We start from the raw sequence: 10,161 nt of genomic DNA on the forward strand, positions 1-10,161 counted from the left end.
CGATCGGTCCGAGTTGGAGGAAGCGGGCGATGATCAGCGGAACGAGGGCAAAACGAACAACAAACTGGTGGCCAGCATCCTGGAGCGTAAACGGGCGATTCCAGTGCAAGCGGAAATGACGCCCGGCCGGACACCGAGGGAACGGCACGTAGCGCTGATGAAGAAGCGCGCCGAGGACATCCGGCAAAACCAAAGCAACAGCGGTGCCAGCGAGGTCGATGTGGAGGATGTGCTGCAGAAAAACATCGTCACGGCCGGGGGCGCGAACAAGACGGTCGTACGGATGCAATCGGTAACGTCACCGGGCGGACGGCCCCGAGGTCGTCCACCAAACTCGGCCAAAGCCAAGGAGAACTTTGGCAAGGATGGTGATGGTGGTGCAGCGTTGGATGGAGACACCGGTGGCGCAGGCCACAAAACGAACAACGTTCTGTACAAACTCGGTCCGAACGGTCGGTATACGATGGCCAGCGGTGGTGGAGGAACGCCACTGAAGCGTAGCAATCAGCCACCACGCATACTGAACGCCACGATGAAGCTGGGTCAGGATCGACCACAGTCGAAGCTTTCGGCCACCGCCACCAACAACCACTATTCGATCGATCTCACCGATCCGGACAACAATGTGCTGTTGGTTTCGTCGAACGAAAATTCGCCCACCAAGCGTCCCATTGGCTCGCCCTCTGTCACCTCCGGTGGTAAGGCCATTCTGGGAAGGTCAACGCCGGGTGCGGCAGCTGCAACAATCCCATCGGCTACGGCGGCTTCTGCATCATCCGCTCGGCTACCGCAACGACTTCCACAATCACAAACCACACAGCAACAGACGGCGATGGGGCAACAAAAGCTAACGGCCGCTGGACGTGCGGTGGATGTTAGGAAAAAGCGTATCACGTGTTACGAAACGTGGAACGTCATTAACTGCAAGAACCTGTTAACAGTGCCCAAGAAACCCACCATGAGCATGTCGATGATCGCGCTAGGGAATGTGGCGGACTCGATTCGTCTACCGTCCGACGTGTGGTCGCTACGGACGGTGCTGGAGAAGCGCAAGACGGTGGTAAAGCCGGGTGAGGAAACGTTCTGCGGTGCCACCCAGGATAATGTCGTCCCGGAGGACGAGAAGCACAACTACGAACCGACCCGGATCATGTTCCGCCGCAAGGCTTCGGTTCCCGGGCGGTTCAATGTGCAGTACGATCGGACAGTTATCTTCCGGAACGATACGTACGTGATCAACGTAGAGGGCCACAGTTGCCGGTTGGTGGGTGCTCCGGTGACGATCGCGACCCCAGCCGAAATCGAAACACTGCTGACGATCGTCGATTTTATCAACACGGACAACAGTTGCGTGGAGATGCAAGGGCGCCCGATCAGTACAGTGGATTTGACCGGGTCCAAGCGGGCGACCGAAGTCGCCACCTAATTTTCCTCCCTCCCAGATCACACGACACACGAAACACAGCGTAGCCGCCAAGGGTGCCGTTTACTTTGAGTTGTAAAATGTAATATCAGGTAACTATATGATTTTGGTCGCGCGTAACTATGGTAAACCTGCGGTTGCTCCAGACGAACAGAAAAAAACGAAACGAAACGAGGAACCACCGTTCAGCCGGTGCCCTTCGGTGCGCAAAATAATAGACCAAATTCATGATTTGAAGGAAATTCCGCTACAACGACTGATTGAATCTTCTAGCAAAGGAGGAAGCGTGCTAGCGGTTGATTGGTTAGAGAATAATTTTAAAATAAAAACGTGATAACTAATCCATTTTGCGAGTCGTACACTGGAAAATTCCGAGTTCGACTAACCTTGGTATTTTGTAAATTAATTTTGAATTGCTTCTTCGCTGCGGAGTTGCTTCTTCTTTTCGCTATGACGTCACTCAACAGGCGAGTTTATTCACTCGCTTTGAGAAGTAGTTAATCTCTAATAACCTTAGCACCGTTCTGTTCGTCTTGCAACTTCCATATTTCTCCGGTTATCCCTTTTGTTTTTGGCGTTTAAATAAATACATTTTTTCATTCTTTTGTTTCTTCGTTTCAGAAACCATGCGCCGAACTTTGTTCGTGTCTTGTTCGCCTGTGCTCTGCTGTGTTGAGTGTTTTAGTTTTATGTTATAAATTCTTCCCGCAATTCATCTGCATTGTTTAGTAGAAAAACAAAAGGATGGATGGAGCATTAGGGGGTGCAGAAGGTAGTAGTAATAAGTCCGATTTCTTAAAAAAAATATTCTCCAACCCGTTACAAAAGCGCACGTTAGATTAAAACTTTGTTTGCACGAGGAATAGAACGTTAAAGGAACCGAATGAAATGGAAATCTTGTTGAACCAGGCGCGCCCTAGGTACAAAGGACTCATTGTACATTGTCGTGCGACCCGAAATCCAACATACAATAGGCTACATTCAATAGATGATTTGTGTTAAGGGGACACTTTATTGCTGCTGCATTCTTTGAAAATTGAAATAATTGTAATAAAATGCTACTGAAAACCACTGACCACGGTGCATGAGGCGTTAGTTACATCCGTCTCACAACATCTCGCCTCTACACGCTGTCCCAACGGTCCTGCAGTGCTTTCAAATCGTCCAACGGAAGCTGCAGATCACCCGCACGTGGAAAGCTGCTCTGCGTTCCGGGTTTCTGAACGGACAAGGCGGCAACATGGTTCGCCGCGGCAATGCAGTTACCCAGCGCTGCATCCGGATGCTGGCCCATAAAGTGAGCCAGAGCACCGATGAACGCATCTCCGGCTCCCTGTGTTCAAAAGACCAGCCGGCCGAGTGCGACAACGAGCGTATTCAATCGTATTTTAGAATCTGGGAAAGGAAATTCTTCGTTCTACTTACCGTCGTATCGATCACCTTGTCCACTTTGCTCGGTCGCACATGGTACACCGTGGTGCTGCCGTTTTCCGCGAAAACGGCCCCTTTCTCACCCAACGTTATGATCACCGTCCGGCATCCTAGTTCGCGGAGTCGGAGCAGTGCCGTCTTCGCTTGTCTAGAAGAGAATGCCCGGAATTAGAAGCGATGCCGTGCTCGTGCTGCCGCATTCTGTGGACACATACGGGATATCGTTAATCTCCGGGATCCCTGTCAGCAGTGCGGCTTCGGTTTCGTTGACACAGAAAATCGTCGGCAGTGAGAGGAGCGGATCGGGCAGATGCTCCTCTGCCGGTGCTGCATTGAGGATCGAGATGCCGTTAAAAGCACGTAAGGCCGCGATCGTTCCCTCGAGCGGTGTCTCGAGCTGGCAAATCAGTATGCGAGCTCGTTGCAACAGAGCATGCCGTGACTCGGCATCCGCCGCATTCAGTCGTTTGTTCGCTCCGGTTACGATGACGATCTGATTGTCTCCACCATCGGCTACGTTGATCTGTGCAATTCCGGTGCTTTCGCCTGGCACGATAGTGACCTCGCTTACGTTGATCCCTTCGGCGGCGAGGCCGTCGCGATAGGCGCGACCCCAAGCATCATCACCCAGCTTGGCGATGATGGCCGTCCGGCTACCGAGTCTTGCTGCGGCCACACACTGGTTCGCTCCCTTGCCACCGTTTCCCGTTGCAAACCGTGTTCCGTGTAGCGTTTCGCCGTTTCGCGGCAACCGCGGCACGTAGCTAAGCCGTGGCACAAGCAGAACAAATCAAGAGGCATCAATCGTTAGCGGACTTGTTCGTCCGCCCTTATCACAGCGTAAAAAGCATCAAACCTTATAAAATCCACAATGCACGATCCAAACACCAACACGTCGTATTCGCTGACCGAGGACATTTTTTCTCGCGGTCAGATCACTGGGGGGTACAGGTTGATCGGAGATTTTGCACGACACTAATCGCGGAACAGGTACTCGCACTACGAACAGCTGATAACGGGCGGGACAGGTGGCGACACGTTTATCGCAAAGTTGTACAACTCGCGGAGCACCGTAAACATCTCATCTCTCACAACAAAAGGGTCGCATCGCCATATTCTTCAGCATACCGCCCTTCACCCTACACCCTTCGCCATTCCCTTCTCGAACAACGAAATCTCCTAGACCCAATAATCCAATGACCCAACACGCGTTTCTGTGGTTCTGATCTTCATGATCAAGGAAGCTGTTCTTCGCACAAAAAGTGATCACTACCCGTATCCCGATTGTTTTTTTTTAATTTCCAGGACGATTCGAACGAGGACAAACGCGGATGAGGGATGGTGTGCTTCTGTTGTTCTTATGCTTATCTTATGCTTTCTGCAGCCGGGGCGCACCTCAAGATGAATGGAAAATTGATCCAATTAAAATCCGGCCAATTGTAATTTTCAGTGATTTATGCGTTTTTTTGGATTTTTCATTAAACTTGTATGTGATTTTGTGTTCTTTTGTAAGTGGTGTTTATTGATTTCGATTGGCGGTACATAAATTAAATTGTCTAGGGAATTGGGTGTATTGTTAATTTTAATTATTAGATTTAATTGTCATCCACAGCATGATAAACATATTTTTTTTCTATTTCCTAATTATGGCCCCAAATTAAAAATCATAACGCTAACGTGGTTGCTTTTGCTCTATTTTAATTGAATAAATTTCCACTTATTTCCACCCCGCTTTTAATTGGCTCTTCAAAAGCATGGCAAGAAAAAAGATTTGCAATTATCAGTTCACTGACCAACATTAATTAAAATAATGGCGAGGTGCAAAAAGCCCAATTGCCGCTGTTCCCGTTAACTGTTCCGGAGTGTGAATTATTTAAGTAGTTTGAGAAAAAATTAAGCATAATCTGCAAAAAATCAGAGAAACAAAAGCGTCGTTTAGTAACAAATTCAGGAAGTGTTCCGAGGGTCCTAAAACGTTTCAATCTCAATATATATGAACTTCTTTTTTTGGTGCTTTTCGAACTTGTTGGCCGATTTTTGACAAACTCACAGCTGACAATCCGCGGGAACAACATCAGCAGCAACAACAACGGTGGTTGGATAATCAGCAGCGAGTGTTTTGAGTTTGTCCTCTGGCGCCAGCATCCCGGTGTGATTTCAAGATGATCCGACAGATCCTGCTGAAAAACGATATTCTCGTCCGTTTGGTGGCAGCCCGAGCCTATAGCCAGCCCTCTGCTCCTGCCGGATCCGGCAAGGGTCCTGCTGCTCCGGCTTCTTCTCCGGCCGCCAGTGGCGAGGTTCCCGGATTGAGCTCGAGGTGCGTACAGCAGAAGGATGGCCCCGTTGGACCGGGAGCGGACCATAAAGGAACGTACAAAGTGCCCGAGTACTTCAGCTACAACCAAACCAGCTACTTCGAGGCTGAGGTAGAGATGTCCAAGTTCCGGATCCCGCAGCCCTCGGCTAGGAATTGAGGCGGAACAGCACCCCCCGTAATTCTGATGCTAAAGATGTGAATAGGCGGTCAGCGGCGCATAATAAACGGCACATAGTTAATTCAATCGACGGTATAGTGCCTATCGGATCAGTAGAAGAGAAAGAAAAAAGTGGCAACAATTTGCAGTGTAGCATAATTTCTAAAATCTTCCCCTTAGCAGCATAAAAAGTCGTGTTTCGCGGAATATTTTTGTTTGCTCGGAAATATTTGCATTCTGTGGGTTGCATTCTGGCAACCCGGTTGCAGCCGTGGTTTGTCAAGCAGCTTGATTGCGCAGAGGTGTTTTGTTGTCTGAATCAGCGGAAGTTTTCTGCGTTTAATCTCGATTTAAACCGTCTGTGGGGCTTGTGAAAGGTGTTTTAATTCCTCCCGCATATCGGATTAGTGGTGCACGATGACGAAAGTGGACATTCCGCTGAAAACCAAGGCCGACGGTGGGTCGGATGCGTTCATTCAAAACGAGAAGGACGTTGAAGTACGGGTACGGGCACCGAAAAGGGTGCTGCATTTCAGCGATGGAACGCTGGAAGAGTACAGCGATGATGACGAGACCGATCAGGTGGATCATACCGATCAAGCCCCGGCCGTGGATGAGGTAAGAAACCGACAGATTTCTATTCCTTTTACCGTAGAAGGAGCGAAAAATGACGCCATCTGGGGTCGAAGGTGATTCATAGCAACGGCGCTTGTTTATTGTGGCATCCTTGACCGTCCCCCTCCAACGGGCCCCTCCGATAGAGCCATGGCCTTGGTTTCCTTTGTGGATAACATTGTAGGACAGAAAAGCTATGCACCATCAAACAGTACAGCGTGTTATGCTGGAAAACTCATCTCTTGAGGATGGCCTAAGCGATTAAAAGACGACTGAAAACCTATTGTTTCCGATTAACCAACAAAATGAGGAATGATTGTGGATTTGGTATGCTTTCCACTTGGAAATTGTTACTTGTTGGCGTGTTGAATAGCTTTCCTCTTACTTTTTTTTAACTAAAAATCTTGTTTAGTTCAAAACTTTATTCCCTCGTTCACATTACCACCATTTCAGCCCAAAACATTTGAAGTACAAGAGAATCTCATAAAATGCTTTCCACATTTAAATTATGGAGTGGCTTCAGTTACCAACAATTCAAAAGAGCAGAAGTACTTAAGCGCAAAACTGTGGAGATAGTATCTTTTAGCATTTATTTGACCAACATCCTGTTGCATATTTTATTGCCCGTCCTGTAGGCCGTCGAAGTTTCCGCTACAGTCCGCTAGTGCGCGCTGCGAATGGTGAAATATTTCATTTTTCCGTGTCCTTTTTCTCCCAACTTGCAGTCGTCCTTGAAGTGGACCGATTGGATGCGTTACAAAACGTACAAAATCGGCAGCACCGTCCTGGCCGGATGTGACTACGTTGGCGAGGGTCTAGCTTCCTTCCTTGGCATCACCACCCCGAAGTACAGCTACGAAATCGAGGAATTCAAACGCCTGCAAGCGGAACAGCAAGCCGAAGAGCGTGCGATTCAAACGTTTGTCGAACAGAACCGTCCCCAGAATGGCGAAGGCACCCACCACGTGACATCCACACAGCCACCACCAACGGCGAAGAAATCGACCACGGAACCACCCAACCCGGAAACGGCCGTTAGAACGGAAGTGAGCACGGAAAATGAAATTCAAAAGTTTTAAACCACCATTTATTATGAGGACGAGGAGGAGGAGGCCGTGGTTGAATAATACTTAAATGGACGTATTACAGTGCGACCGTTTAGAGTAAACCAAACCAAAATGAGTGTAAAATCAAAGACCTAAATTAAGCGTGCAGTTTGTTTAGGAATAGAGGGAGGTTTATCGCTTCGGATGCAATTGATTCAGTGCCGGTCACCGTATCCCCCCGAAAGAATATGACAAACGAAAAGAATCTAGTGTTTAGATGTAAGGTTTTGTTCAAATCATTTGTCAGAGCTGAGTACGAATCGTTCCACGGTCCTCGGGGCTTTGTTAGTGATGCCAGGATAAGGATCGCGTAAAGGACAAACATATTTGTAAATTGTGAGCATATTTATATTAACGGCACTTTGCTTTAGGACGCTGCATAACTTGCTAGCGATGTGGATGAGCACAAACGATTGTATTTTTAATAAAATGAAATAAATGAAACAACTCAATATTATTACCAAATGAAAGGAGAGTGTTCGAGCACATATTTTGGGTTCCAGTTCCGTTCCTGTTTTTATTCCATTTCCACAAGCAGGCTTTCAGACCGTCGCTCGTCGAACCGGGTGGCCGCATGTGCCATGTCCGGTGGAACACCGAACAGCGGAAATGAATGGTCCGTGGGTGGGCGGTGGACGACAAAAACTTATTTTCGCCATCGACCCCTCGATACCAACCACTCGAAGAACCACCAGAAGAACTTGGAGGCCTCTCTTTCAAACTGCGGGAACTGCGGCGGAGTGCGTGTGGTTTAAATCCATTTATCAACGTCATACGTGAAGTTTCTGGGCAGCACTTGCGGGCACCTGCACATCCGTCCGTCCGTCCATGTGGCTCTCTAAGCCTTTTCGGTTACCTGCGCCTCGTGCCCATCGCTCGCTATTCCCCGGGCACGCATATATGGCCCCGTTCGCGTGGTGGGAGTTTTTGGGAAGTTTTTGGCACATAATAAATTATGTGTATATGTGTGTCACGCTCGTGTGTACATAAGCCACCCCGAAAAGGATATTTGATCCCTTTATATTTATGTGAATTCAATACGACGCAGCTAGTGCACTCTTTCGCACCCAGGCTCCTAGAGCGTGATAGAAAGAGAGAGCGAGAGAGTGAGCACATACACGATGCACATCGTGTCCTTAACCCATCGCGTCGTCCTTGCAGAACATACCGGCCTGCTATGCTTTCGATTATCGATTCCGATCCGCTTGGAACGTGTGGAACTCCGCTCCATGCTCTCGGCACCGCAGAGCAGATCCTTTAGAGTCCAATACATTATTCTATATTGTCTGCCATGTCCATCGACTTGGTCCTTCAGGGGGACTCCAGTATGTAGAGGACGCGATCAGCTGCCGGACCTAATGAGTGAACGGGCTCCACAGACTCTCACTCCATGTGACAATCCCCCGGGTGGGGCGGTTCGGGGTCAACGAGGACTAATCAAACTGTTTACGCTGGTGGAGCACCAGCGATGGACGCCGCCTGTGCCCCGATAATATATGTGATGTGAAGGCGCCATGTGGCCATGGCCGCTCCTCATATGGTCGGTATGGTGGTAGCTTAACCGCTGTGGAGGCGCCAGCACATAAATCCTGAACGTGAGCAGGAAAGCGGAGAAGCGGGAAAGCGAGACAGCGACACGACGCCACGCCCCGTGTGTCATTTCACGTGTCCTACCGCGTTATCCTTGCGATGATGATGATGATGATGATGATGATGATGACGATGATTCTAAGGACGAAGGATTCGACACTCACGGAACGCGTTCGCAGGCGCGCGTGAGTGCCCGGATGAGCAGTTACTGTTGATAGTATAGATAATGGTAGTGGCGACTACTACGCGTTTTACATCAAAGGATGGAAGAATGCGCTCGATGATGATGCATTTTTTTCAGCAAAAACAAAATGATGTTGAAGTTATGCTGGAATAGATACCAAGAGACAGGAATTATAAAATGTTAAAGCTCTTTTACATCATTCTTTTCTACAGCAATTAATGTTCCCAAAACGGAGACACTATCATAGTATTTTATGTAAGTAGAGCATAATTACAAATAAAATTACAATTTTATCATGTTGCTTTACGTTGAAACACACACCAACAAGCAGTTACAAATCTGCACCACTTTTGAATAATCTTGACAACTTCTGACTAAAAATCACGATAAAAAAAACACATCGCCGGTGTCAATGGCTTGAAAACCGGCACGTAGAACCGCCAATCCCCACCCGGAGTTCCCCGGAGGGCCCACGTCGTCATCGGGTCGCGTCGAGAAGAGGAGCATTATGGCGTAAGTAGTGTGGTTTGTTACTTGTTGCACATTGCTTCTCCTTTTGATGATTTTTTATTTTGCATCTTCAAAGCGCGTGCAGCAGCATCTCGCCGCCTTGCCAACGCCGTGGAGTGGAGAGGTGGTTTGGGATCGTAGACATAATGCAGCAGAGAACGAAAGAAAAAAAGGAAGGTTGCTCTTCACGTGCATCATATTCTCTGTGGGAAACGTGCTATCGGTGTGCTGTTTCGGTACTTTATGATAATTGATGCTCATAAAACATAACTCGGGCACAGCAGAATCAAGGATGATCTTATAAAATAATGGTTGATATGGTGATGTTTTTTGCTGTGATTTTTTATTTGAGCATTAAAAAAGAAAAGTTCGGACGATAATTAATGGAAACTGTAGGATAAGGGTACTTTTTGATTAATTTTATTATGTTTCGCTTCTTAAACACTGCTTAGAAACCACGTAAAACACTAACAAAGTGTCTTCTAACGGGCAATTCTAGATACTGGAAGAAGATCATCGCACTGCCGACGGACGGATTCATCCAGCATCCCGGACAGATGGCTACAGTAGCAGCAACAACAATGGCGCAGAATATTGGGAGACCCCAAACACAAACAAACCCACAGAAACGCAGAAAAATGTTTGTCTGTCTATCAAGTCACGTTGACTTGGCCGTTTGGCCGTGTATTGTTGTGGCCCGTTATTTATGTGGCGAGCATTAAAAATTTAAATTTCATCCCTCCTATGCTCACTCGCTCGCCTGCTGGTAACCCGCTTTTCGGCCGAACCCGATCCGACGCATCCTTAATCAGCGTATGAATGGGC

General features: G+C 48.0%; 4 protein-coding genes across 7 annotated transcripts in view; 3 read left to right on the forward strand and 1 right to left on the reverse strand.

The window, feature by feature from the left end:
- LOC126581751 (uncharacterized) overlaps positions 1-2,498 on the forward strand; it is a 4,434-nt gene extending 1,936 nt beyond the window's left edge. For 3 of the 4 annotated variants that reach the window (XR_007609170.1, XR_007609171.1, XR_007609172.1), the window contains 2 exons: positions 1-1,515; positions 2,045-2,498. The exon at positions 1-1,515 is cut by the window's left edge and continues 682 nt beyond it. Coding sequence is in view for 1 of the 4 variants with exons in the window: in XM_050245621.1 (XP_050101578.1) it covers positions 1-1,426 (1,426 nt within the window). In the remaining 3 variants the exon portion in view is untranslated. Of the gene's footprint in view, positions 1,769-2,044 lie in introns of those variants that run through there. The other variant, XM_050245621.1, reaches the window with a different exon arrangement.
- On the reverse strand, positions 2,416-4,168 carry LOC126581752 (ribokinase). Its single transcript, XM_050245623.1, has 4 exons — positions 3,711-4,168; positions 3,070-3,618; positions 2,849-3,002; positions 2,416-2,756 (listed from the first exon to the last, which is right to left on the reverse strand). The coding sequence occupies exons 1-4, from the start codon at positions 3,770-3,772 to the stop codon at positions 2,547-2,549; spliced, it is 975 nt and encodes a 324-aa protein (XP_050101580.1). The 5' UTR covers positions 3,773-4,168; the 3' UTR covers positions 2,416-2,546.
- A 734-nt stretch (positions 4,169-4,902) lies between these two features.
- On the forward strand, positions 4,903-5,418 carry LOC126581438 (uncharacterized). Its single transcript, XM_050245098.1, has one exon. The coding sequence runs from the start codon at positions 5,017-5,019 to the stop codon at positions 5,329-5,331; it is 315 nt and encodes a 104-aa protein (XP_050101055.1). The 5' UTR covers positions 4,903-5,016; the 3' UTR covers positions 5,332-5,418.
- A 145-nt stretch (positions 5,419-5,563) lies between these two features.
- Positions 5,564-7,504, forward strand: LOC126580818 (protein FAM177A1). Its single transcript, XM_050244084.1, has 2 exons — positions 5,564-5,949; positions 6,672-7,504. Exons 1-2 carry the CDS (start codon positions 5,749-5,751, stop codon positions 7,023-7,025), a joined length of 555 nt encoding a protein of 184 aa, XP_050100041.1. The 5' UTR covers positions 5,564-5,748; the 3' UTR covers positions 7,026-7,504.
- Positions 7,505-10,161: the final 2,657 nt, after the last annotated feature.

The sequence above is a fragment of the Anopheles aquasalis genome, chromosome 2 (assembly GCF_943734665.1).
Source record: "Anopheles aquasalis chromosome 2, idAnoAquaMG_Q_19, whole genome shotgun sequence".
NCBI classification, from domain to species: Eukaryota; Metazoa; Arthropoda; class Insecta; order Diptera; family Culicidae; genus Anopheles; species Anopheles aquasalis.

Excerpts from the sequence above, each read along its gene's own strand:
- LOC126580818 (XM_050244084.1), top strand. The coding sequence starts at position 5,749 with ATGACGAAAGTGGACATTCCGCTGAAAACCAAGGCCGACGGTGGGTCG. Across the intron at positions 5,950-6,671 it reads AAGCCCCGGCCGTGGATGAG|TCGTCCTTGAAGTGGACCGA; the intron begins GTAAGAAACCGA and ends CCCAACTTGCAG.
- LOC126581438 (XM_050245098.1), top strand. The coding sequence starts at position 5,017 with ATGATCCGACAGATCCTGCTGAAAAACGATATTCTCGTCCGTTTGGTG.
- LOC126581752 (XM_050245623.1), bottom strand. The coding sequence starts at position 3,772 with ATGTCCTCGGTCAGCGAATACGACGTGTTGGTGTTTGGATCGTGCATT. Across the intron at positions 3,619-3,710 it reads TGCATTGTGGATTTTATAAG|CTACGTGCCGCGGTTGCCGC; the intron begins GTTTGATGCTTT and ends GCCACGGCTTAG. Across the intron at positions 2,757-2,848 it reads ACAAGGTGATCGATACGACG|GGAGCCGGAGATGCGTTCAT; the intron begins GTAAGTAGAACG and ends TTTTGAACACAG.